This window comes from Ursus americanus, chromosome 16 (genome assembly GCF_024610735.1).
Source record: "Ursus americanus isolate L20-20 chromosome 16, mUrsAme1.1.p, whole genome shotgun sequence".
Taxonomy (NCBI): domain Eukaryota; kingdom Metazoa; phylum Chordata; class Mammalia; order Carnivora; family Ursidae; genus Ursus; species Ursus americanus.
The window spans coordinates 59,203,228-59,230,273 of NC_142142.1; the positions used below are offsets into that span (position 1 = coordinate 59,203,228).

General features: G+C 39.0%; 1 protein-coding gene and 1 long non-coding RNA gene across 9 annotated transcripts in view; one reads left to right on the forward strand and one right to left on the reverse strand.

Annotated features, from left to right (window-relative positions):
* Positions 1-27,046, forward strand: part of CWF19L2 (CWF19 like cell cycle control factor 2) — a 145,927-nt gene that overhangs the window by 19,190 nt on the left and 99,691 nt on the right. For 4 of the 8 annotated variants that reach the window (XM_087868480.1, XM_045797686.2, XM_087868481.1 and 1 more), the window contains exons 1-5: positions 3,707-3,839; positions 5,392-5,502; positions 6,240-6,362; positions 20,789-20,899; positions 21,649-21,768. In XM_087868480.1, the coding sequence (XP_087724606.1) occupies positions 3,747-3,839; positions 5,392-5,502; positions 6,240-6,362; positions 20,789-20,899; positions 21,649-21,768 (558 nt within the window). In that variant the 5' untranslated portion in view covers positions 3,707-3,746. Of the gene's footprint in view, positions 1-1,505; positions 1,608-3,706; positions 3,840-5,391; positions 5,503-6,239; positions 6,363-20,788; positions 20,900-21,648; positions 21,769-27,046 lie in introns of those variants that run through there. The other 4 variants (XM_087868483.1, XM_087868484.1, XM_087868482.1 and 1 more) reach the window with 2 other exon arrangements.
* LOC123792521 (uncharacterized) lies at positions 1,539-3,646 on the reverse strand. Its single transcript, XR_006779711.2, has 3 exons — positions 3,551-3,646; positions 1,778-1,820; positions 1,539-1,650 (listed from the first exon to the last, which is right to left on the reverse strand). It is a non-coding gene; the product is annotated as an uncharacterized LOC123792521 (long non-coding RNA).

Here is a 27,046-nt window from a genome sequence, read left to right on the forward strand (position 1 = left end):
CCCCTGAAAGGGTCATGTGCTCTTGTGCTTCTATACATTTAGTTATATTGAGCTCTCTGCCCAAAAGTCACCCCCACCTCAGGAACCTTTACTCTGCTCTTACAAGCGTTGCAAGATTCAGTTTAGGATTAGTGACTATAGGAAGCCTTTCCAGAAGTCTCAACACTGACCTGGGAGCATCCCCCACCCCCACCCCACCACCTGCAGTCCTGATCACCCCAGGGATGCCTCTACGGGAGCCAGGACATGCCTTGAAATTCCACAGACGTGTATTTATGGTAGGCGCTGTCTTAGGCACTGAAGCAATAGGAGACTAAAATCCCCGCTCTAAGAGCACTTATTTCTGGTGGGGGAAAACAGGCCACATATGAATGAATACGTTCTTGTAATAGGATGCCATGAAGCTGTAAAAGGGATCAGGAAGAGATGAATAGCTTGCTCTGTGATCTCCAGGATCTATGACTCGTCTAGTAAAATCCCGGATTTGTTGGATCGCTTCCGTGTGATGTCACTTAATTTGTTTTTCTAGCGCCTGTGTTTTCAATAAACTACGTAGATCTAGAGGTTGGATTGAATTCACAGTTTTGTTTGTTTGTTTTTTGCAAAAATGCCTTGTCAGCAATGTACTTCCTACTGTATCACATCATAAGGTACGTAATTTCTAGTGTGCTTTATTTGTGCTTAGAGCTTTCAAATGAAACTAAAGAAGGTTAACCAAAGGCTAGTAAAAGTGATTACCTATAGGGGAATAAAGGAACAGGGATATAAGTAAGACTTCTCTGAGTGTGTCTTGTTGAAACTGTATAAATATTTATGTAATTTAGAAAGAGTAATCCAGGCTGAGGGACCAGCATGTGCAAATGACCAGAGAGAGGCACACGCCTGGTTCATTCAAGAGAGATCAAGGTCAGTGAGTAATTTCTGGTTTACTTGTTTGCCTTCCTGCTAGCTGGTAAGCTTTTGAAGAAAGGACCGACAACTTTCATCTTTCATCAGCTCAGCTTTTGTATAGTGCCTGTCACACAGGCTCTGTTTGATGCATATTGGTTGAATAAATGAGCATCAATAAAGCACGATTAGGGTCCCATTGCCACAAAGTCACAAATCTATAATTTTCGTCAGTCTCCTCTGATCAATCGGAGGAAGGTTAGATAGTTAAAACAGGATAACTGAGGCAAAATAAAAATATCAAATATTGGCATGCTATTAAAGATCTTCAGTGTACATGGAAACCTACAAACCACACCGCTCCTCGGAGTGTAACACTTCAGAGCCATCTTTCTTTTTATTAGGTATGCCTGTGTTTTATTATTACAACTGTTTAAAGGCAAAAATTTAATAAAAACAAAACATGAATACTTAGCTTTTAAATAAGATAAAAGTAAACTGAATTTTTTAAATAAGTAAAATTAGAATGATAAATACCTAATAAATCAATACTTTAAAATAAGCAAATAATTAAAAATCATAAGTAATTTAAATACCTGAGCTCATTTATTTCCTAGATGAGAGTAAAATGAAGATCTCAGTCCTCTGCTGAGTCCATCTCCACACGTGCATCTGTGTACGTCATCCCAACACGTGTGCCGATTTTAGAGCGGAATCAGGTAGGACCCATGAGTCACTGATCTTCCTTCAGTTTATGTCTTCCTGGGTTGAGGCACCCAACCGAATGCAAAATAAAGGAAGGGGACATTTTATTGGCCTCTGAGAGGTTGGAGATGCATATTTAGAAGGCCTTGTTGCAGTAAATAAGGAGGTCATGAGCAAGTCTTACCTGAATCACTTGGGAAGGATGGTTCTTTACAGTAAGCCATTTCCTGGAACACAAAAGGGTGGGCATATTCGTACCCCTGACCACTAAAACAACTGTTTTCAGGAGCACAGGGCTCAGGTAAAGCTCAAAATTGTCAAAGCCAAGATCTGGGCACTAGATATGGTCATATTAACATTGCGACGTTGCTGTTCCCAGGTCCTCTTAATGGACAGAGCTAGGGAGACAGATCATATAGATACAAAGATACAGATACAGACACACAGAAATGTCTGTATTTCTGTATCTACCTATGTATATTGAAGACATGAGTTCTTACAGTTACCTCCAATTCCAATTCAACACCACAGGGTTCATTCGAGTTTGCTTCATTTCCATGTTTGAAACTCCATTCTCCAACAGGGGTATCAACCTAGTATATTAACTTCTATGTGCAATCATCCAGGATGTAACCACCATCTGTTGCCCTCACTGCTCCCCTCCTGGCATGGGTGTCCTCCTCACCCCACTGGATTCCTGACATCCTGTACTAGGTTATCCCACTCAGGCTCCCGCCCTCGCAGGTGCACTTCCCACCCTGCTTGGGCCCTGATGCCTGGGTTCCAGCTGCTCCTCTGCCACAGGAACACCCTTCTCAACCCGTGGTGCTCAGAGCACTCCTTACCACTGCCCCTGCACACATGTACACCTTGCTTAGCCCACCCAGTAGATGGCTTTGGGCTGAACTGTACAGGAAGGGAATGAAGAGAGGAATTAGAAGAGAAAGATGACCTAACAAGTCTGATGCCAATTTGATGTCCTTTCTCTTACTACTGAATCCATTCATTTTTACATAACACACACACAACACACACAAACTCCATTTTTATTATTATTTTAGTTTAGTTTATAAATGAAACTTTTACTTTTATTTAATGGAATATATGAACAACTAACAGGTGAAAACGATTTAAAAACACTACATGTTTACTTAAGTCGTACTGGATAACATTTATTTTTGTCCTCAGTAGTCGATCTTTTAGAAGACGAAACTCCCTGTAGGATTATTGATGCTACATTTATTTATATTTACGAAAAAATAAACTGAAACAACAAAAATTAAAAAAAGAACTGAATCGAACTTTCTGCCTGTATGCTCCAGGTTCTTTTCTCCCTTTAAAATCCGATAGTTTACTAAGCTAGGTCCCCACGTTGGCCGTCCTGGGTTGATTTTCCCAAGTTCACGGCGTGTACTTTTAGTATGTAGGTTTAAGGCTGCTTTGTATTTAAAGAGTTTTCTTTTCTTTTTTTTTTTTTTTAAAGATTTTATTTATTTATTTGACAGAGATAGAGACAGCCAGCGAGAGAGGGAACACAAGCAGGGGGAGTGGGAGAGGAAGAAGCAGGCTCATAGCAGAGGAGCCTGATGTGGGGCTCGATCCCATAACGCCGGGATCACGCCCTGAGCCGAAGGCAGACGCTCAACCGCTGTGCCACCCAGGCGCCCCAAGAGTTTTCTTGAATTGTAGCAAAGCACCGTAACTTCAAAGCAATTGGTATTTCCCGCCCCCTTCCAGGACATCCCTCCAGCACAGGGAAATTCTTTGCCCAGAAGGGCACTTCCGTGGAAAATTTCGAGGTGTAGGGACTGAACTTCGACGAGCTTCTAACTCGAAAATTTTGGAGAGTAAACAGAATACCGTTGGTATCGTGCAAGGCGCGTAATAAACGTACAGTGACATTACTACTGCGGCGGGAGAGTCCAGTTTACAAAGGGAGCGCAGCAACCCAACTTACTTTGCAAAGTCTCCCCTGAATTCTGAACTTGGCGTAAGCACCTGAGCCTTAAGCAGCGCTCACATCCCCGCACGCTCCGTAGGTGGAGCAGCGCCCCTCCTACCCCCTCCAGGCGGAAGTCTCCTTTTGTTTATTAAATTACGACAGTCGTAAACTGCGATTTTTGTGCCGGCTTCCTAGTTTTACGACAACAACAATGGCGGCTACCAGTGGTAGATTTGAAAGTGCAAGGAGTATCGAAGAACGTAAAGAACAGACCAGGATTGCCAGGGCCGAGGTGTTGCGCCAGGTATCTCCGTTTTGGGGCTTTTGGAATCATTTAGAATCGTGGGAGTGGACGGTTCCTGGGAACTTGGCCTCTGGCTCGCCTCCTTCACCCCCTCCCCTCTCGTCACCTCAGTGTCTCACCTATCTGGGTGAGGGTCTCCCCTTGGGATGCGCGAAAACTCTTGGTTATTTCCCGCCTACCTAGATGCGTTGGCAGTCTCCGACTGCTCTTTCTCTTTTTAGGAAGGCCCGTTTCTTGAGTTTCCTTACTTTTTAATTTATCCATTCTTGATACTTTCATTACTTGATTCTGCGCTGCGCAGTTTTGAGGGACTCCACAACTAATGACGACTCTCCCAGCGCCATTTGACAGCCTTAGTCCTCGATCCTCTTGTATCTGAAACAAGGCTTTACGTTTTCAGAAACACACGTGAGGCACATTGGAATAGACTGACCGTTTCCCTCTCTTATTATTGGTGTCAATTCCAGGGTTATTGTAAATCCTTACTGATCCATACGAGGGTTGACAGAAGAGACTCAGAAAATTTAGCCCCTCGAAAAAGGTTAGAAGCATGGTATTTTTCACTAAGATTGAGATGTATAGAGGTAATTTATAAAGAATGGGGGAAGTAAACTGTATTATCTGACAAGATGTAGAAAGTGTGGCAATAAAGGGGAAAATTTGTATCTGGAGAGCAACATAGGATACAAGTGAAGGTTTTTGTTTTTATTGGTTTTAAGACGGAAGAATTTTAAATAAGTGCAGATGAAAAGGAGCTGGGGCGGGGGGGGGAGGCATAACGACTATGCCCAGAATTTAAGGTGAAGAGTGGGCGATTAGTATTGGACAGGTGAAAGGTTGTTATTGTTTTCAGATTTCAATATATGTAACCTATATGCATAATAAATGTTCTTCATCCTTGCCTTTTTGATGTTTCAGGCAGTTTTTGGGGCGTGTTGGGTTTGTAAGCTAAGGTAAATTTTATAGTGGAGATAAGCATCGAGTTTGAGAAGGACCAAAACCAGCTTTGGAGTTTGGAGAGAGAATGAAAAGGCAGAAGCAACCTCCTAGGAGGAACTAATTTTGACTGTTGTTGAAAGGTGAATATAAATTAGCTGTATGATTATTTGGTTTTAGAAAGATGATTCTTCCTGAAGCATTTTGGGAGCTTGGGTAGAAGGATATGATCATTACAGATGGAAGGCATGGTCAGTCACCTGACATGGCATGATCAGTTCCAGAAGTCTCAGTCAGTAGCAGTGGGATACTGAAGGAAAAAGGAGATTCAAGTCCTCTTTTAAGGTAGGGTGCTTAGGGAGAGAGGAGGATCTACTGTAGGTCCCAGGATTCTGTCCTTGATTCACTAGCGATTGGTGATGTGATTGGTAATGTGGAAGGAGAGTTTTGTTTTGTTTTTAATCTTTCCTGCACTTTGGTAGAAGCAAATTCCTGGCAAGGGACAGACAATGACTGATGAGACCTTATATGAAAGTGGAAAATGGTTTTATTTTATTTTATTTTTTGTGAAAAGCAATTGGATAAGTTGTTAATTTTTCTTTTTTCATTGTTTCAGGCTAAAGTCAATTTTGAAAAGGAAGAAAGGCGTAAAGAACTTAAACGAGTTCGGGGTGAGGATACATGGATGCTACCTGATGTGAATGAGCGAATTGAACAGTTCTCACAGGTGAATACTAACAGGTTCACTTGATGTAACAGATCTGTCGTTTTTTGCACTTACTCAAGTTAATATTGGAAGAGCAACTTTATATACTATTTTCAGAATTTACAGGATGACTATCACATAAGTGGCATTACTAATTTTATATCTCTGGCAGAAATAATATATTTTAATATTTTGGACGTTATAACACTGGATGGATTTTGTTACTTGAGTTGACTGGTAGAAAGCTTAGCAAATTTCTGGCCCACTTGTATCAAGCTTATGGATCTAAAAAATTATGCATTTTAAAGTTTAATGTCATTTTTTTTGGTCTGAATTCTTGTTTTCCATTTCCATAATTTTAATTTCTGCTGTCCTGTTATATTTCATATGGCCTAATAATCTTTTATAAGTTCTTTTTGGGCCACAGAAAATATATGTATATGTATATGTATATGTGTGTGTGCACTTGAGTATAAATGTATTTATTTGATTATATCTGTCAGATGAATCTGTAAATAAATTAAGACTAAAACTTCCCTCATTTTTCTGAGAAGATAGCTATATGATTTATTAGTGGTGCATATATTATAGAAGCATGTTAAAGTTTCTCAGAAGATTTTATTTTGTTGTCATATGTGTTGTCTCATTTCATGAAAATGTAGTTTTTGGAATACAGATTTTTTTTACCTCAAAATGTTTGTTTTAATGTAAGTTAAAACCAAATTCCTTTCTTACCTCTTTAAAACAATCATTTTTAGGAACACTCTGTGAAGAAAAAGAAGAAAAAAGACAAGCACTCAAAAAAAGCAAAGAAAGAGAAGAAAAAAAAGAGTAAGAAACACAAGTATGAAAAAAGCAATGAATCAACAGATAGTTCATCAGTAAGTATATGTTAAAGCTAACCAAAGCAGCTACTTGAGAAAATTGTATTTAAAGGAGAAATGTATAGGAACTTAAAAAATATATGAGAGCTTAAAAAATATTACTAGTTAGCGTATGAAAGTGCCTGGGAAACATCTACTGGGAGATAGGAAATATTGGAAATACGGATCTTAAGTTACAGAGAAAGGTAGGAGGATGGGGATACGATTTAGGAGTCATTGCTCGGTGAAGCTGTTCAAATGGATGGATTGCCCAGGGAAGTTGAAGAGAAAGGAACACCAACACTGAGGAATCAGACGGGAGTTAAGGCCATCAAGTAAAAGTAGTTGGAAAATTTGAAGGAGATGCAAGGAGAAACCAGTACTGTAAAAATAAAAGAGTTTTAAGACATTTGAGAGTCTAGGGATGCCTGGGTGGCTTAATCGGTTGGGCTTCTGCCTTTGGCTCAGATCATGATCCCCGGGTCCTGGGATTGACCCCCGCCTCAGGCTCCTTGCTCATTGGGGAACCTGCTTCTCTCTCTGCCTCTGCCTGCTCTGCCTTCTTGTGTGTGGTCTCTCTCTGACACATAAATAAATAAAATCTTAAAAAAAAAAAGACATTTGAGAGTCTATTACTCTTGTTTATTTTTTAATAGAAATTAACATTTAAGTCTTTAAAATAGGACATGCTTATATGTTTATCTTTTGGGCCAAAAGGAACGGAATGCTGTCTTGGCTGTGTCTCTAGCCAGTTCTGGGATGAGAGCACTCACAGAGGAGGGGTAAACCTTTCACACTGATTTTCAGGGAAAAAGAGGTATATTGTTGGGGTGCCTGGGTGGCTCAGTTGGTTAAGCCTTCGACTCTTGATTTCAGCTCAGATCATGATCTCAGGGTCGTGAGATAGAGCCCTACATCGGGCTGCATGCTGGGCATGGAGTCTGCTCAAGATTCTTTCTCTCCCTCTGCCCCTCCCCCTGCTTGTGTGCACTCTCTCTAAATCTTTCAAATAAACCTTAAAAAAAAAAAAATAGGTACATTGTGGTTAGAGAGTGATGAGCTGGAGATGTTGAGGGATAGTTGGTCTTCTAAGTATGATTTTCAGATGGTCGTATGTGCAGTTGAATCACCAAATTCCAAAGTCTGGTCCTCTTGCACTTTTAGGAACTGAGTTTTTGGCAGTACACCCTGAGATGATAAATGGCTGATGAAAGCTTATCTTATATGAGGATGCAGTTTATTAATTCATAGTGAGAAATATATCTGGATAGTTTTGTCAAGTAGCCAGCCTATTTTTGTGATGGTAGGAATGTTTAAGTTATATAGAAAAAAGTTGTTAGGTGTAATTCAGGACAAAGTCAGTTAGAAAATCTTAAAGTGAAAAGAAGGTAGAGGCACTGTTTCCACAATTGTGGGTTAAGTTGTTGATCCCATTGAGATCTTGAAAAAATTAAGTTATCCTTTTTCCAAAAAGAAATTTATATACAAAGTTGTTTATTTCAGTGGGATTTATAAAACTCCCTGGAGTTTAGGCAGAGATCACAGGTTAAGAATCTCTGTCCGTGGGGACAGATCTGCTAGGCTGAGTAAACATTTATGTGTTTTGCGTAAGGGTACTTGCTTGCCCTTATTAGAGATACATTGTTCTGTTATTTTTCTTTGTTCTTTCCTGGAAATACAGTTGACCTTTGAACCAACATGGGTTTGAACTTCATGGATCCACTTAGAAGCAGATGGTTGTTAGATAAATACAGTACAGTTCCGTAAATGTATTTTCTCTTCCTAATAATTTTCTTAACATTTTCTTTTCTCTAGCTTACTTTATTGTAAGAATACAGTGTATAATACATATAACATACAACATACATGTTAATCTTGTTTAACTTATCAGTTAATCTTCCAGTTAACCATAGGCTATTAGTAAAGTTTTTTGGGGAGTCCAAAGTTATATGTAGATTTTTGACTGTGTGTTGAGTCAGCACCCTTAACCCCCTCTTTGTTCAAGGGTCACCTGTGTATATAAGTCTTTTTGTTGCAACATACAGTATGTACATTTTTACATATCTAATAAGTTGTATAACTGTACCTTAAAGAGAGTCATTTGAATGAATGCTTGGTGTTCGTATTGCACTGGAGTAGAAGGAAGAATGAAAGAAGCTTGTACGGACAGTGAGGGGAAGGAAAGACGGATAGTTAGAGGAGTCTGACTTATCGTGAAGTCTTTTTGAGAAAATGTCTTTAGGGAAAGAGGGGTAAATAATATTAAGGAGGCTAAGTTTGGATTAGCAAGGATTCGGGAAAGGGGTAAGCTTTGATCATTAGTAGGAGCACTCTCTCATCTGAGCTATGAGGGCGTTGTTAAGATGTGAAAAATACAGAGAAATGGGGAGGTGTGTGGAGAAGGGGAGTAGATTTTTAGTGGTGTTTTTCTGTTTTCTGTTTCCTTTGTGAAGTAGCAGTTCAGATCATCTGAGAAGATAATTTGGGAGTAAAAGTAGGATGAAGGATGAAGAGATAGTGTAGATTTGAAACAGTGTTGTTTAGGTAATACAAAAGAAGCAAATGAATGGCTGAATAGTGTTGAATGATCCACGTGAGGTTGGAAAGCAGATCTTGACTTTGGCAAGGTCTCTCTCTCTTTTTTTATAACTTTTAAAATCAACTTTACGGGGGCGCCTGGGTGGCACAGCGGTTAAGCGTCTGCCTTCGGCTCAGGGCGTGATCCCGGCGTTGTGGGATCGAGCCCCACATCAGGCTCCTCCGCTATGAGCCTGCTTCTTCCTCTCCCACTCCCCCTGCTTGTGTTCCCTCTCTCACTGGCTGTCTCTCTCTGTCAAATAAATAAATAAAATCTTTAAAAAAAAAAATAAAATCAACTTTACGGAGCTATAATTTACATATAATAAAAGGCTCTAATTTGAAGTGTACTCTGTAATGAGTATACGTGTTTAAGCCTGTCAGTTAAGATACAGAACATTTCTTTTCTCCAGAAGGTTCTTCATGGCCTTTTGGGGTCAGTCCCATCCAGGCCTCCCTTTTCTCCCACCCTGCATTGGGCAACCATGGATCCGCCATAGCATACCATAGATGAGTCTTCCTTGTTCTGGAATTTCGTACGAATAGATTCATGTAATCTCTTTTTTGAGGGTGGCTTCTTTGCCTCAGCATTCTGCTTTTGCAGCTCGTTAATGTTGCATGTATCAGTTCCTTCTTTTTTATTGCTCTATTTCATTGTGAGGCTGTACGACAGTTGGCTCATCTGTTTATTCATTTTATTTTTAAAGATTTTATTTATTTATTTGTCAGAGAGGTGAGGGGGAGAGAGAACAAGCAGGGGGAGTGGCAGGCAGCGGGAGAAGCAGGCTGCCCGCCGAGCAGAGAGCCCGATGTAGGACTCAGTCCCAGGACCCTGGGATCATGACCTGAGCCAAAGGCAGACGCTTAACCACCCAGGCGTCCCGCTCATCCGTTTACATTTTGAAAGTCATTTGGGTTGTTTTAGTTTGGGGCCATCATGAATAACACTACTATGAATGTTTGTGTATAGTCTTTTTGTGGACACATCTTTATTTCCGTTGGGAAAAATGCCACTCTTTTCCAAAGTGGTTGGATCGTTTTATAATCCTGCCAGTTGGGTATGAGAGTTCCAGTTATTCCGTATCCTCGCTGTGACTTGGTATCGTCAGTCTTTGTACTTTCCAGCCATCCTACTGTGTGTGTAGTAATCTTATGTGATATTTCCTTCAAGACCAATGATGTAGAGAAGCTTTGTAACTCTGGATTTTTTGCTTATCAGTGAGCCATTTTGAGTTAATTTTTGTTTATGGTATGTAGTAATTCTCAAAGTTTATTTTTTTCCATATGGATTTCTAGTTGTTCCAGTATTATTTGGTGAAAAGGCTGTTCTTTGTCTTTTGAATTACTTGGGCTCCTTTGTTGAGAATCAATTGAACAGTTACTTTTGAGTGAATATCTAGACTCTATATTCTGTCCCATTGAGCTACACATCTCTCGTTGTCCAATAAACACACTTTCTTAATTACTTAGCTTAAGGTTAAGTCTTACAATCAGGTAGTGTAAATTCTGTGATTTTTTTCTTTTTGTAAATTTTGGTTACTCTGAGTTCATTGTTTTGCATCAATAGATCAACTTTGGGAGAATTAATATAATAAAAGAGCCAGTCTTCCCACCATCATGTTTGTGGTATATCTCTTTCCAGCTATTTAAGTCTTCTTTAATTTCTCTCATAGTGTTTTGGAATTTTCAGTGTAGAGGTCTTCTGTATCTTTTGTTATAGTTTTTCTATTTTATTTTCTTGAGTTACTACTGTAAGTGGAATCTTTAAAAAATAAGTGGCAGTTTCCATATATTTGCAACTAGTATATACATTTATATTTGGTTTTTGTATACAGGTTTTTCCTGCTCTCTGAAAGTTTGTTTTATGCCACTTTGCTTTTGTCAAAGTTCAATGTTAGTACCTGTTTTTGCTAACCAAAAGAAATCTGAAGATGATTTTCACTTTTATGAAATGATAATTGCTTCTTTATTTTATGCCATTTTGGCTTACACAGGGTTTCATAGGAATGCTCTACTTTGGATAGTGGAGAAACCTGTATTTACCTTGTATCTTGTCACCTTTCTAAATTTAAGTACTAGCATTCGTAGCTTTTTTTTTTTTTTTTTTTTTGGTGATTTCTTTTGAGGGGGAAAGAGGGGGTGGGATGGGGGAGGGACAGAGGGAGAAGGAAAGAGAATCTTAAGGAGGGTCCACACCCAGTGTGGAGCCCAGCACAGGGCTTGATCCCACAACCCTGAGATTATCATGACCTGAGGCAAAATCAAGAGTTAGACATTTAACAGACTGAGTCACCCAGATGCTCCTTTTTTGTTGATTTCTTAAGATTTTTTTATGGCATGTGTAAGTGAAGACACTTCCCCGCCATCTCTGTTTCTTTTATTTCATTTATTAATATTTTGTTGTTTTATTTCACTAATTAGGATTTCAATATCATATTAAATCAAGTGGTAAGAGTGGATATCCTTGCTTCATTTCTTACCATAGGTGGAAAGCATTTATCTTTCACTTTTAAGCTTGACGTTACTGGTGAGCTTTTCATGTATGCGCTTTTCAGAGTGAAGAAGTTGTCTTCAATTTTTGTATTTGGGAGAGTTGGTGTCTTGAATGAACATTGAATTTTGTTAAGTGCTTTTTCTGTGCTTATTAATATGAGCATATGATTTTTCTCCTTTAATCAGTTAATACAGAGAATTAATGGGTTGTTTTTTGTTGTTTTTTTTTTTTTACATTGGTTAGTTTTTGACTATTATACCACCTTGCTGTCTTGGGTGAACCTCATTTGGACATTGTTGTTTATTTATGTGGTATGTAGTGAATCTGGTATGTGTGGTATCGTGTGTGTGTGTGTGTGTGTGTGTGTATGTATTTTTATTTATTTTTTTTATGGATATATAGATATATATATGTGTATATATATATATATATTTTTTCCCCCCACGGTTGTATTTGCCAACAATTTCGTGAGAAATACTGGGTTTTGGTATAAGGGTAATGTTAGCCTTATGTATGAGTTAACATAATTTCCTCTTCTGTTTTCTAGAAGAGTTTATGCAAAATTGGTGAGATTTTTTTCCTTAAATGTCTGCTAAAATTTACCAGTGAATCTCTTTGGGCCTGGAGTTTTGTTTATGGTGGTTTTTAATCCCAAATTTAATCTCTTTAATATTTATATTAAATATTTTCTGCTTATTCCTGAGTTAGTCTTGATAAGTTTGCAAGGAATTTTCTTATTTCATCTAAATTGGTGAATTTTTTGGTCATAAAGTTGTTTATGATATTCCCTTATTGTCTTTTTAATGTCTGGAGGCTCTATCTGTAGAATCTGGTTGTGTCCCCTCTTTTATTCCTGATTTTTGCAATTTCTATTTTCTCTTTGTTTTCTAGGTCAGTATAGTGTGAGGTTTATCAATTTTATTAATCTTTTCAAAGAACTGCCTTTTGGATTCATTGATTTTCTGTTTGTATACTTTCTATCTCATTGATTTCCACTGTCTTTTTATTGTTTCTTTCCTAATACTTATTTTGTGTTTAATTTGCTCTTTTCTTTCTAGCATCCTAAGGTAGATATTGATTCTAAATCTTCCTTATTTCTAATGAGTATTTAACCTGTAAATCTTTCTTTTAGCACTGTTGTATTGCTAACTAATTTTGCTGTGTTAGATTTTCATTGTCATGGTTTTCAAAATATTTTCTTTTTTAAATATTTTTTTATTATATTATGTTAGTCACCTCAAAATGTTTTCTAATTGATTTTGTTATTTTTTTTAACCTGTGGGTTATATATGTTTTAAAATTTCCAGATATTTTTGGATTTTACCAGTTTTTCTTAATTTGTTTTTGGCTGTAAATTTAATTCTGTTACTGTCATAAAACATACTCTATATAATTTGGTTTAAAAAAATTACTGAGCATTTTAGTTCAAGAAGGCAATGCAGGAAGACATTTTTCTTAATTTGTTTTCTTAATTTGTTTTTGGGTGTGAATTTAATTCTGTTATTGTCATAAAACTTACTTTATATAATTTTGGTTTAAAAAAATTATCGAGGGATGCCTGGGTGGCTCAGTTCAGTGTCTGCCTTCAGCTCAGGTCTTGATCTTGGAGTCGTGAGATGGAGTCCTGCGTCGGGCTCCTTGCTCAGCAGGGAGCCTGCTTCCCCCTCTGCCTGCTGCTCCACCTGTTTGTGCTCTTTCTCTCTTTCTCTCTGATTGATAAATAAATAAATAATCTTTACCAAAAAAATTACCGAGAGTTTCAGTTCAAGAAGGCAATGTCAGAAGACTCTGAACTCATCTCCCACACCACATAATACCTATTGATAGAACAACTTCTCTTGAAGAAGAGCTGAGGGCTGACTGAACAGCTACTGAACAACCAAAGATAGAACAGCAAGGGAACAAACAGCAAGAGGGATGGAGACACCGTGGTTTAAAAGAGTAGTTGACGTATATAGCCACAGATCCAGCCAGCCCGCAAAAATCACCAAGCACACACACAGTCTGCATAGAGGATACCATGTACAAGATTCCTTACTTTAAATGTAAATGGCCTAAAGGCTGCAATCAAAAGACATAAAGTGGCAGAGTGGGTAAAAAACCAGGAGCCATCTATATGCTGCCTACAAGAGACTCACCTCAGACCTCAAGATGCAAACAGACTGAAAGTGAAGGGATGGAAGAACACTCACCTTGCAAATGGAAGTGGAAAAGAGAGCTGGGGTAGCAATATTTATCTCAGACAAGATAGACATCAAAACAGAGAGTTAGCAAGAGACAAGGGCATTACATAGTGATAATCCAGTAATTCCACTATTGGGTATTTACCCAGGGAAAATGAAGACGCTAACATGAAAAGATACATGCACCCCTATGTTTATCCCAGCATTATTAACAATAGCCAAAACATGGAAAGAGCCCAAGTGTTCATCAGTAGATGAATGGATAAGGAAAATGTGGTGTGTACACACACACACACACATACACACACACACACACACACACACACCCTATGGAATATTACACAGCCTTAAAAAAGGATGAGATTGTGCCATTTGAGACAACTTGGGTGGGCCTAGAGGGCTTAAATAAGCCAGAGTAAGAAAGACAAATATCATGTGACTCCACTCATGAATGGAATTTTAAAAAAATGAATAAACAAAAAGGAGAACCAGAACTATAAATATGGAGAACAAACTGAAGTTTGCCAGAGTGGAGGGCTCTGGGGGGCTTGGGTAAAATGGGTGAATGGAAGAGGGAGGTACAGGCCTGCAGTTATGGAATGAGTAGGTCACAGAAATAAAAAACAGAGCATAAGGATTATAGTCAGTGATTATAATAGCAATGTAATGGGACAGATGGTAACTACATTGTGGTGAGCACAGCATGATGTATAAACTTGTCAAATCACTAAGTTGTACACCTGAAACTGATGTAACATTGTGTGTCAACTATATTCAAATAAAAAAGGAGGAGGAGGGGGCGCCTGGGTGGCGCAGTCGTTAAGCGTCTGCCTTCGGCTCAGGGCATGATCCCGCTGCTCTGGGATCGAGCCCCACATCAGGCTCCTCCGCTAGGAGCCTGCTTCTTCCTCTCCCACTCCCCCTGCTTGTGTTCCCTCTCTCGCTGGCTGTCTCTCTCTGTCAAATAAATAAAATCTTAAAAAAAAAAAAAAAGGAGGAGGAAAAACCTCTCAAATGTGTAGGCTAACAGTAGAACCCCTCTGAATCTTGGACTTCAAAAAAAAAATTACCAAGAATAATTTTATGGCCTAGCCTGTGATCGGTCTTGGTGAAAATTCCATGTGTATTTGAAACAGATGTGTATTCATCTGGTAAGTGTAGTGTCAGTTTGGGGAAGTTGATTAATAGTGTTAAGTCTTTTGTATTCTTATTGATTTTTCTGTTTTCTGTTAATTACTACAAGAGCAGTATTAAAATCTCTAGCTGTAGAGTTTTGTCTATTTCTCCTTCAGTTTTGTCAGTTTTTGCCTAATGTATTTTGAAGCTTTATTAGGTATATACACATTTGGTACTATTCTGTCTTCTAGATGAATTGACCATTATATTATTGTGAAATGTTTCTCTTTATCTCTAGTAACATTTTTGTTTAAGGTCACTTTGTTTCATATTAATGAACTCTCTTCAGTTTTATTATTTGTTTTTTACATGGTATATCATTTTTATCCCTTTATTTTTAATTTTTCTATTTTGGTTTATTGACTGTATTTCTTGTAGACAGTATATATTTGGGTCTTGCTTTTTTTAAATCTAGTTCATCAATTTCTTTTTAATTAGAAGATTTTCTGTACTATGTAATATGGTAGCCATATGTGACTTTAAAAATTTAATTAAAATTCATTAAAGTTATATTAGGTTGAAAATTCATTTCTTCATTTTCACTAGCCAAATTTTTCAAGTGCTCAGTAATCACATCTGGCTAGGTTAGTGGCCCCTGTACTGAGCAATGTAGGTATAGAAAAATTCTGTTGGATAGGAATGGTTTAGATCATTTATGTTTAATATAAACATACACAAATCTTCCTTCACTTATGATTGGGTTATGTTCCAGTAAACCCACTGTAAGTTAAAAAATATCATAAGTCAAAAATACATTTAATACACCTAACCTACTGATTATTATGGCTAAGTCTAGCCTACCTTAAACGTGCACAGAACACTACAGTAGCTCACAGTTGGGCAAGATCATCTAACACAAATACTGTTTCCTTAGCTCAGTGAGATTGTCATATTGAGCTTGAGTTTCCCCTTCCTTGTACCTTGGTCTGGGCGTTGCTTCAAGGCAAAAAGCTGTAGCATTCACCCCATTTGTTTCCCTTTTCAGGGATCACAGCCCTGTATTACTGAGATTCAGTGTTCTGAGAACACTTTCAAATATTTTCTTTTCTTTTTCTTTTTTAAAAAAGATTTTATTTATTTGTTTGCTAGAGAGACAGCGAGAGAGGGAACACAAGGCAGGGGGAGTGGGAGAGGGAGAAGCAGGCTCCCTGTGGAGCAGGGAGCCTGATGTGGGGCTCAATCCTGGGACCTTGGGATCATGACCTGAGCTGAAGGCGATGCTTAACGACTGAGCCACCCAGACGCCCCTCAAATATTTTCTATTATTACTTCTATTTCTACATATTTCTAGTGTGATGCCGTTTATTTTGTCATGGCCAGAAGCAGAAGTCCTCAATTTCCTTTAATTTTTACTGGTTGGACTCTGCTGTCTTGGTTCTATCTTATAGATGTTTTTCTGATACGATTAGGGGTGTGGTTATTACAAAGGTCACACAGGAGAAGTGTTCTGGGAGCTGTTGTTAGGTCAGGAGGCACATTAAGCTTGATGGTGTATGAGTTCTTCAAGGTAAGGTGGAGGATTGAAACTAAAATCAGCAAAAGAACTGAGGTCATTGCATACTGGGGAGAAGGAAACAGCAATTGTGTGAAAGTAGTGTGGTGATTGTGTAGTGGTGAAAATAAGAAAAAGAATAAAAAGAAAAGGAATGAAGGCAGGCAAGTTCTGCAGAATGGTCTAGGTATCACTGTTTTGTGAATGAATAATAAGAATACTAAGTGTATCACTGATGCTTCTTTCATTCAGTGGCTGGTTTTTAATGCTTGAATGCTGGCTGCTAATTGAAGTTTCTAACTAGGGCTAGTGGAAGAGTAGAAAAAGAGGATTTAGTTAATTTTAGTGCACCTTTACTGAATGTCAGCTCTTTGTCAGACACTGGTATAGACACAGGGAATATAAAAATAGAGGTGTTTTTTTTTTTTTTTTCCAGGTGTTTGGGGAACTCATTTTCTAGTTAGATAAATAGATACATAATTTCAGTATGTAATCTCATAATGCCAAGGCAGAACAATGTAGCCATTGGTTAAACAAGTTAGTTGAGTTTTCTCTCCTATGAAGGAAGTCAGGTAGGCATTCTGGGACTAAGGCTTCTGCTGTTCTGGTACTCCCTCATCATTACAGTCTTACCTCTTAGTCTAGACAACAAGAAAGAGGATACCCTCTCTTTCATAATTTGACTTCCAGAAAGTCGCACATAATACCTTTATTTCCATGTCATTGGACACTTGATCATAAGTCTTCACTTTACAGCAAAGGAGGCACATTATGTCTCCAAATAAAATAGGGTTCTTTTGGCAAGAAAGAAGAGCTTTGTGACAGGGAGCCATAGAAGAGGTCAGATGTGTTCTCTTTATATTACTCCCAGGTGTATTTAGGGTGGGGGTTGGAAAAAGGAAGGGGAGCAGGAAAAACTGGAGTCCAGGAAACTAATTTGGTTATTCCAGTTGTCTAGGTGAGAGATAAGATGTGATCTAGGATACTTTAAGGGAAGGGGCATGTATTAGTTGGGGCTCTGGGTTGCAGGTAACAGAGATCAAACTTAAATTAGCTTTTTCAGAACAAAGAGCAATTCATTATGAGAGTACAAAAGTCTCCTAGGACACGTAGGTGTGAGAATGCAGCTGGGTTTCAGGAATGGCTGGAATTAGAGTGTGAATGCTTTTATGAATCATCTTGCCATCCATGTTTGTTTCTCTCTGAGTTCAATTTTTTTTTTCTTGGTAACAGATCAGTTTTTTTGCTGAATTCTATTCCTCATGACAAAAATAGCTTCTGCCAGTGCATTTCCTTTTCTCTTTAGTTTTAGAGCAGCCCCATTTAGTCTTGATTTCAAATTCCTGGAGAGTAACTCAGATTGATATAAATTGGGTCAGATACCTACCTTTGAACGAATCAGCTGTGGCCAGGGATGGAAGTGGGCTCCCATGGTAGGCATGTGGTGTTCACTTTATGGTGTATTTGAGAAATACTTTGGAAATGAAAATAGTATGTTTAAATGGGAGGGTTAAGTTGATTCTGAGATTGTTGACTTGGATAAGTGGGTGGTTGGTGGTACCATGTAATTGAATTCAGTAATAGAGGAGGAGGAACAGGTTTTATGGAAGAAATGATGAGTTAATTTTTTGTTCTTTTTGAGTTCAGCATGGCTGGTTAAATCACTGAAACTTTCGGTAGACAAATTTGAAAGATATCAGCACAATTGGTGGTCATCGGAGGCATGAGAGTGGATTTAATGGCCAAAGGGGATGTTTAGAGATTGAAAAAATGTAGTGGGCAAAGAATGGAACCCCAAACAACATTGATATTTAAGGGCTGAGCAAAGGAGGAAAAGTGCATGAGGGAAATAGAGAAGAAACTAAGAATGGGAGGAGAACTGGGAGAGGTCATGGAGGTTGAGAAAGTGAGTTATCCAGAGTTGTATTCAGCAGAGGTCTAGGGAGATAAAGATGGAAACATTTTGCTGCATTGGGCAAAGTGGAAACTATTGGTGACCTTTGAAGAAGTTTTAGTACGTTAATGGAGACATTAGCCATACGGTAGAGTTTGAGGATTGGGTGAGAGTGAGAGGATGTGCAGGCAGAAGGTATAGACTGCTGTTTTAAGAATCTGGCTAAGAGTAGAGGTTGGAAGATAAATGGCTGCTAGAGGGAGATACAAGGGCAATCAAGGTTCCCCTTCTTCCTGCATATTCACACACAGACACAGACACACACACACACACACACACACACACGATGGGGAATACTTGAGGATATTTCTAGACCAGTAGAGAGCTTTGGCTGAAGCTACAAGAGAAGGAGACAATTGATGGTGCAGGGTCCTAGAGGAACAGGAGTGGTTGGGGCCAAGATCTGTGGAGAAGGACCTGCCTTGAAGAGAAAGAGTTAACAGGAGGTAAGGATAGTCACAGGCATAAATAGTTTTGTTGGAGCTTGGGTAGGAAGCTAAAGTGGCTTCATTTTTATTGATCAAGGAGGAGGAGAGATCCATTTGCTGACTGTGTGGGGAATGATGTTTAAGAAGATGATGAGCATCACCTCTGCTAAGGTATTAAGCAAGGATACAAGCTAGGCAAGAGCAGATGTGGTTGTTGTCTTCATAGAACTTACTGTGAGATAGTAACCAGATAGTCACACAAGTAAGCGTAAAACTTACAAATGCTTCAAAGGGGAGGGGAGTAAGCCAAGGGAGTGGAAGAGAGAGCTCACCAGGGACCAGTAAGAGGAATACTAGCTGTGATGGAGAGTCTAGCTCAACCAAAGTTGTAAAGGTTATGATGGTTGGGTTTATGCAGGGGTGGAGATGCTTTGCAGCTTTGGTGGTGAAGCAGCTGATGGCCCTGATCAGTGACTTTCCAATGATGGGTTAACATCTTGTAGGATAGAGAAAACTTGTAATTTTAGAAGAAGGCCTTCGAGGGGCGCCTGGATGGCTCATTTGGGACAGCATGTGACTCTTGATCTCGTGGTTTTAAGTTCAAGCCCCACACTGGGTAGAGATTACTTAAAAATAAAATCTTAAAAAAAAAAAAAAAGGAAGAAGGCCTTCAACAGAATCCTGTGGAACACTAATGTAAACATTTTTTAGCATGATATTAGCAAATTGGCACTCCCCCAAAGAATGTGCTAACTTTTTCAGATTATACACTCCCTTTTTAGTGGATAACACCAAGTGGTAGGAACCAAGTCTCTAAATTGATTTTTTTAAAAAGTTTTTATTTAAAGTCCAGTTAGTTAGCACATAGTGTTATGTTAATTTGAGGGGTACAATACAGTGATTCAACACTTCCATACATCACCCTGTGTTCATCTTGACACGTGCAGTCTTTTCTAAATTGATTTGACAATGTAAACATGAGTAGGCCAGAAACGTATTTATAGTGATTATCTTAAAAATTATAACTATATATGTAAGTAGCTATTTCTAATGTTTCGGTAAATCCAAATCTAGGCCTAAATGAATGAATGAATGAAGTCTGCTCTGCACTGGGAAACAGTTGGCACTTGAGATGCCAAAGCACAAATATGTTTACTTCACATGGATTATACCTTTTACCAGACATACTGCTGTTCGTCAGTTCAGTAATTATCAAGAACTTTATGGAATGAAGGAAAATTGTTCTCATTCAGGAAATCCTCTTTTTCTTCCCTTGGCCTCCAACTTTCTCTGCTGTGCATTAGCAAGTGTTGTGTACGAGGTGATTTCCAGGATCTTTCCTACACTTACATTGTACGGCTCCAAAGAGTGCAGATGATAGATGCTAGAGCCAGATGATAGAGCCAGACAGATCTAGATTTCTATTCTGGTTCTCCAACTTGGATACCATGTAACTTGGGCAAGTTACCTAATTTTGGGAAGCTTTTCTTATCTCTAAAACCAAATAGTATTTTATGTAGGGTAGTTTTAAGGAGTCAGCTTGAGAACATATGCGAAAGTACTTATTACAGTACTTAACATAGAAGGAGTTGATTGATGTATTTGTGGAAAACAGAACCCAGAACTTGGCATAATGCTGAGCACATAGGGGTTGTTGGCTAAATACTTTGTAGCTGATTTAATAATCCGGTATTTAAACACAGTAACAAAGTGCTTTACCAGCCTGGCTGTTAATTGAGATCTCTGCATTTTTAGACCCAGGGAAATTTGAAAATTTGAAACTTAGAGGCAAAATCATTTACTTGAGTGTTGTTTCCCTTGTTCTAGTTAAACAAAGATGTCAGTATTGCTTAATGTTGGTAGGAACCGAAGCTCTGTGTTGAAGTGAGTTCTCTGCTGTCAGTTCTAATCTTTCGTTTTCGCTTTCCCTCCGCCTGACAACAGTTGTGGTGTTTCATGGGCTTATCCCAGAAGAGTGGGTTTACATGTTCTTTGTTCAAATTTTCAATGTAGCTGTTTAAAGGGGAAGTGTACTCTAAGTGTTTTTTCTAGGAAACTGAGTTTACCATTTAATAGCACAGAATTTTTATATGCAAGTATGCAAGTTTGAGAATTTCACTTACATGCTAAATATTCTTAGAGCTCTGAAGACGAGTGGGTTGAGGCTGTCCCATCCCAGACACCTGGCAGAGAAAAGGCCTGGAAGGTGAAAGGTGAAAATTCAGAAAGAGAAGACAACCCAGTTATTCAGGTAAGTCACCTAATTTTAAAGAAAGAAGTGTGAACAGCTAAGAATAGATGAATGTTAAAATGACAGATGGTTATAATTGCTTCAGGAGAAAAATTAGACTTTGAAAACAGTATACTTGTATGAATAATTCTGGCAGTGATGTTGTTTGCTTAGTCTTCGGAGTTCCGTTCCTCTTCTGTGAGAAAGGGAGTACTGACCTCTGTTCTGGTCCCACAGAGGGTTTCCTCCTTCTAGTTGTTGCTAGAAAAGCACCACTTTCCTCTCCTGTACTGAAGCTCTGTACTGTTACCTGTATCTGAGCTTCCTGCAGTGAGTAGAGTTTGGTCAGTTTTTATTTTCCTTCACCACATCATGTCATAATTTCTGTTAGCAATATTTAGAGTTGAAGAGGTCACAAATTTGGGGCTTTCGTTCATGTGCTGCCGTGAGAATGCACTGTTAGCCACAGTGCAGAAAGGTGGAAGGAACTGGTGTTCGAATGCCTATTCTGTGTCAGGCACCGGACTGTGCACCTCAAGTCTTTTCTCTGGTTTACTCCTTAAAACAGCCCTAAAAGGTAGGAATTTTATTCCATTTTATAGGAGAGAGACGAAGGCATTGAGAGACTAAAAAACTTGCTTCAGGATAGGCAAATGTAGGATTTGAGCCGGGTTTCCATGCCTCCAGAGTCCTTGCTGTTATTACCAAGTGTTTATTGTTCACTTCTAATCAATTTAGATTGAAATAACTTTTTTTTTTTTTTTAAACAGAGAGATGAGTGGATGACGGTTGACTTTATGTCTGTTAAAACTGTGTCCTTATCATCACTCAAAGCTGACAAGGAAGCTATGAGGAAATCAGAGCAAGAGAAAACCCAAGCTCTGAAACAGGTAAGAATATTAAAAATGCTGTAACTTTCAATTTACCTTTAATAAGCAATGAGGTATTTATATAAATGCAGTTTTACTTGTGAAATATTATCTTTTGCGGTATTTAATACCATTAGTGGGAACAACTATGAAATGTGATAGAAGTTCTTAAAGATGAATCTCCTGTAAGAAGCCAGTTTAATGCTATACTAGATTGATAAATCCAGGGCATGTATAGTTGGGTGAATATTGAGTTTGGTTCACAGCTTGGATTCATAAGGGTTTCGGGCTTGAACTGTGTTGCATGTGTGGTCTGAAACTCTGCAAGGTGACATTTTATTTGAAAGTACTCTTGTGGTGATAGTGCTTTGAAGTGCTTGGCGGGAGTGAACGCCAGTATTTTCTGGAGGGTCACACTGTCAATTTAGGTGTCACAGGTTTCCCAGAAGAGAGCTTATGATCTAGAATTACAAAATACATGAAAATGCAAGGATAGTCCATGAATGGCAGTCATCTAAAATAATGAACAGTAGAATCAGACCCACAAAACCTTTATCTGTTGGAGTACTTAATAGCTTTATATGGTAACAGGAGGTAATGAAAAATGTAAGAAATAAAATCTTATTATGAAGGCAGATCTGGCAAAGTGCCAACAAGAACTTACAGAAGTAAAAAATATCACAATTGGATTTAGAATTAGAAACTCAGTAAATGAGTAAACAACAGATTGAATACAGCTGAAGAGAGAATTAGTGAACAAGAAGATTGTCTTTAAGAGTTTACCTTGAGGAGCTCCTGGGTAGCGCAGTCGTTAAGCGTCTGCCTTCGGCTCAGGGCGTGATCCCGGCGTTCCGGGATCGAGTCCCACATCGGGCTCCTGCGCTGGGAGCCTGCTTCTTCCTCTCCCACTCCCCTGCTGTGTTCCCTCTCTCACTGGCTGTCTCTCTGTCAAATAAATAAATAAATAAAATCTTTAAAAAAAAAAAGTTTACCTTGAACACACCATAGAGGGACAAATAAATGAAAAAGGTGAGAGTGATCGTAAGTCCTGTCAGCAATGTTGTTTTGTGTCCCCCCCCCCATTTAATTTTAATTCTGAAAATGCAGGTGTGGTACATGGTATTGGTTTATTAATTAAGCACCTACTCACGTGGAACATTGGAAGGCAGGGGTTTTGGGAGCAACTTGACTCAGCTCTGGAACATATCTTTGTCTCTGGGACGTGACGGAGTTGGAGTCATTGTATTCAGAGAGGAGAGGCCGAGTACACATAGCACTGGAGGGGGGGTGACCATGCTCAGTGGAGCTGTGTGAGGTCTGGAAGTTGGGATTATCCAGGCCATGACAAGCTTGCTTCTGAAATCCTGCTCTGCTATTGGTGGGCATTGATGTGTTGGTGTGTTAGGGTAACCCTGGCTTGTGGTCTTTTGTTTTGTTTGTATCCTGTTTAGGTCTGTTCTCCATATCAAACCATAAAACATAGTAAACCCTTGAATACCTTTAATAGATGGAAATAGTGACCAGTTATTCTTAGAAATACAATGACATAAAACCATATTCATTTTCCTGAGAAATGGTAATCATTTTGTCCTATCTCACCACCTTTCCAGCTCCGAATTCCAATCTTTCTAATTAACATAATCTTTTCTTACAAACCCTTATATGAACTTCTCTGATTCATTCGAGCCAGCATCCATGGATCTGCTCAGTTGCCTATGAAAAGTTTTTGTCTTTTGCATGTATATTATCTTTGTCATTCCTGCTGAAGTGTCCCTTATTAGTTGTATGTCTTCTCTTCTGTATGCCTCAGTTGTCTCATCTGTACTGGAGTGGAGTTCGTGTGTGTGATGAACTGGGGACGGCCTCTGGAATGGGTTCAGGCCCTAATTCAGTCTTGTGTGAACAATTTCAGTAAGCTCTTCATTTCTCACCCAGCATCCTATGACGGATATCAGGTTAATCTTTCCAAAAAAAGTACAGCTCTGATCATGGTGTTACTCTGTTTAGAAGTCCTCGTGATTCAAGGGAAGGGGAATGTCTTAACCATTTCTAATGTCCTTTCTGGTGGAAGAATCTCCACTGGTGGTATTTTGTGCCACCCTCTTTCCTCATTCTGTCCTTGAGGATATGGAGTAAATTTTCTTCTGGAAAATTTGGAAAGAATGCACTGGGCATATGTGGCTTAGCCCTGTGCTTCCATGCTTATGGACCAGGCTGCCTGTAGAGGCCGTGTGGGGAGTCAGGGGAGGTGGGCTTGGCTTGGTGCTGACTACACCTGGGAACGTCTGCCTCATTGTGCTGTTCAGTTAATAGGCCCATTTGGTTTTTACTGAAAGAAAAATTCTCTTCCAATTTAGCCTTCATCAGCAATAAAGTTCGTTTTTGTCTTTTATTTCCTTAAGGTTTTGTTGTATTTCTGAACTTGTTCAGAGCTTGGATGGAAAACAAAGATGGCATATTTATTCTTCTCCTTTAAAGGCCCCCACCCCCACCCCAGAGCTGCCATGAATAGAGTCCAAACACATTGGATTGGATTCTTTCTCTTAGGTAATTTGTACCCCAGCCAAACTAGTTTCATCACCTTCCCTCGTGTATCTTTGCAATTCCCGTCTCTGCATCTTTGTTCATCTGGTTCTTTCTAAGTGAATTCCCTTTCTCTCTGTAAGTCTGCATTTTGTTTATCCTTCAAGGTCTAACTTGATCTGTACTATGAAATTTTTCCTCTTTAACTGAAATAAATGAACCTTGCCTTAGAATCATATGTTGATTCTTATAATGTGGGTGGGGATAAAATGAAGATAATGGGAGGAAGTCTGATGATGGTCCTTAAGTTTCAGTGTGAAGCGTGTTGATTTTATGTCTCCTCGGGTTTTTCAGGATATCTTTTGTGCTCTAGGCTGGTGTTTTTCAAAATGTAGGTCATATAATTGATTTATTGCAATCGGCACTTAAAAATATAAAGTATCAGTGTGTATTACATGTAATAAAGATACAGTTTGTTTCCTAAAGCCTCTGTTTTGGACACACACACAGACACACACACACATAAGCAAACACATATAATCTCTCTTCGGGTGAAGGTCAGAAAAAGGTTTGCAAACACATGCTCAAGGCTGTGTCTTTGTCGTCTGGGCCTCTTCTGCCCACACTGTGCTGTGATCTGTGGGCGATGGCATGTATCTGTAGACCTAGTCTATAGACCGTTATAGAGATGCGTACTGGTTTTTCAACTTTCTTTTACAAGCCGGAGATGTCCCCACCCCAGTCCTTGGCTTCATCTGGTGAACTGGCTCCATTCCTGGAGCGCTTGCCGCAGTTGAACTAAGGGCTGTTACTTTCTGCTTGCACATAGAGCCCAGTAAGGCCTGTGGTTTCACGTCACTTTACCACTTTGCATTCTGTTCTGTTCTGGTCCACAAAGATCTTGTTTTGAACTGAAGTATGTTTTATATTTTGTGTATCTTTTCTGTTTGTCCTGAGCAAGGAGATTGTGATGAATGGAACCTTTATAAGCCATTTTGACTAGAAGGGCTGAGAGTGTTTTAGAGATTGATTTATATGGATATATTTTATTTTTGGTTCATTCCTTTTAATCGCTATATAGTTTTCCATCATCTAACTATGCCATACGGTAGATGTCCATTTCTTGTGGGAATCTGTGGACATCGGCATTGTTTGCTGTCTTTCATTATTTACAAACAGTGCCAAATGAAGTTCTGTGTGTGTATTTTCTCACACGTGTGTGCAGACTTCTCCCTGGTGCACATCTAGAAGTGGAATTGCTCAATTGTAAGATATGCACCTGTCTTCTTTTACAAATACTTGCAAAGAGATTGTAAGTTTATACTGCCCCAACAGTGTATGTCTGTCTGTCTGTTTCTTTCTTTTTTTTTTTTTTAAGATTTATTTTTTTGAGAGAGAGAGAGGGAGTAGGGACAGAAGGTGGGGGAGAGAGAGAATCCTGAAGCAGACTCCCCCTGAGCAGGGAGCCCAATGCAGGGCTTGATTCCAGGACGCTGGGATCATGACCTGAGCTGAAGGCAGACTCTTTTTTTTTTTTTTAATGATATGTTAGTCACCATACAGTACATCATTAGCTTTTGATGTAGTGTTCAATGATTCATTGTTTGCGTATAACACCCAGGGCTCCGTGCAATACGTGCCCTCCTTAATACCCATCGCCGGCCTATCCCAGTCCCCCACTCCCCTCCCTTCTGAAGCCCTCAGTCTGTTTCCCAGAGTCCATAGTCTCTTGTGGTTCATTCCCCCTTCTATTTACCCCACCTTCATTTTTCTGTTCTTTCTCCTAATGATCTCCCTGCTATTCCTTATGTTCCACAAATAAGTGAAACCATATGATAATTGTCTTTTGAAGGCAGACTCAACCTGCTGAGCCACCCAGGTGCCCAACCAACAGTGTATGTTTCTCTACCATTCATAGTAGCTATATGGTCAAACTTAAATTTTTGTCATGCTAAGTGAGAAATAGCATTTCATTGTTTTTATATGCATTTGACTGATTACTGTGAGAGATCTTTCCATGTTTTTTTTTGTCATTCAGATTTCCTATAGTATGAACTGCTTATGTTTTGCTTATTTTTCTTTTAGGGTTGTCTTTTTCCTACTGACTGGTGGTAGTTGTTTATATATCCAGTCCTTTTACTGTTGTATATTTTCAAATAATATCTCACAGTTTGTCTAGACTGTTGTCAAGTCTCCTCAGTGTGTAAGTCCAGCCTTTTGTATCCTGTTGAGAAGCTGGCGTGTATCTCTTTGAGTGTGTGCACAAGACCACTGGAAGAAATTCCTTGATTATAGACCCTTGAAGTTTTTGTGGTAGTCTAACAAGGGAGGTGATGGAATCTTTTTTGGTACAAACCAAAAATCAAATCCTTAGGTTTTGCTTATCTTTCTATGTTAACCTTGAACTTAAATTTTATACTTTGAAGATTCTGTAATGTTGTGTCAGCTCATGAATATTTTTTAAAAGCTTTTAAAAAATTTTTTTATCCACCATTTTTGTTTCCAGTAGTATGGTTAGTTCATAGTACTAGGAAATAACATTTAACTCTTTTCATTCTTCTCCATGTAGTCACTGTATTAGCTCTGAGAAACATTTTCTGACCTTCTGAGGTCAAGTCAGGTGCCCCTGTCTGTGGCTCTCTAGCATGTTTTACCTTCATAGCACTCACCCCTGTCGGACTTGCTCCATTGTCTTTCTCTCGTCTCCGGGCCGCCATTGCTCTGATGGGAAGGACTGCCTGGCTTACTCCTTCGAGCCCCAGTGCCTGGCACAGGG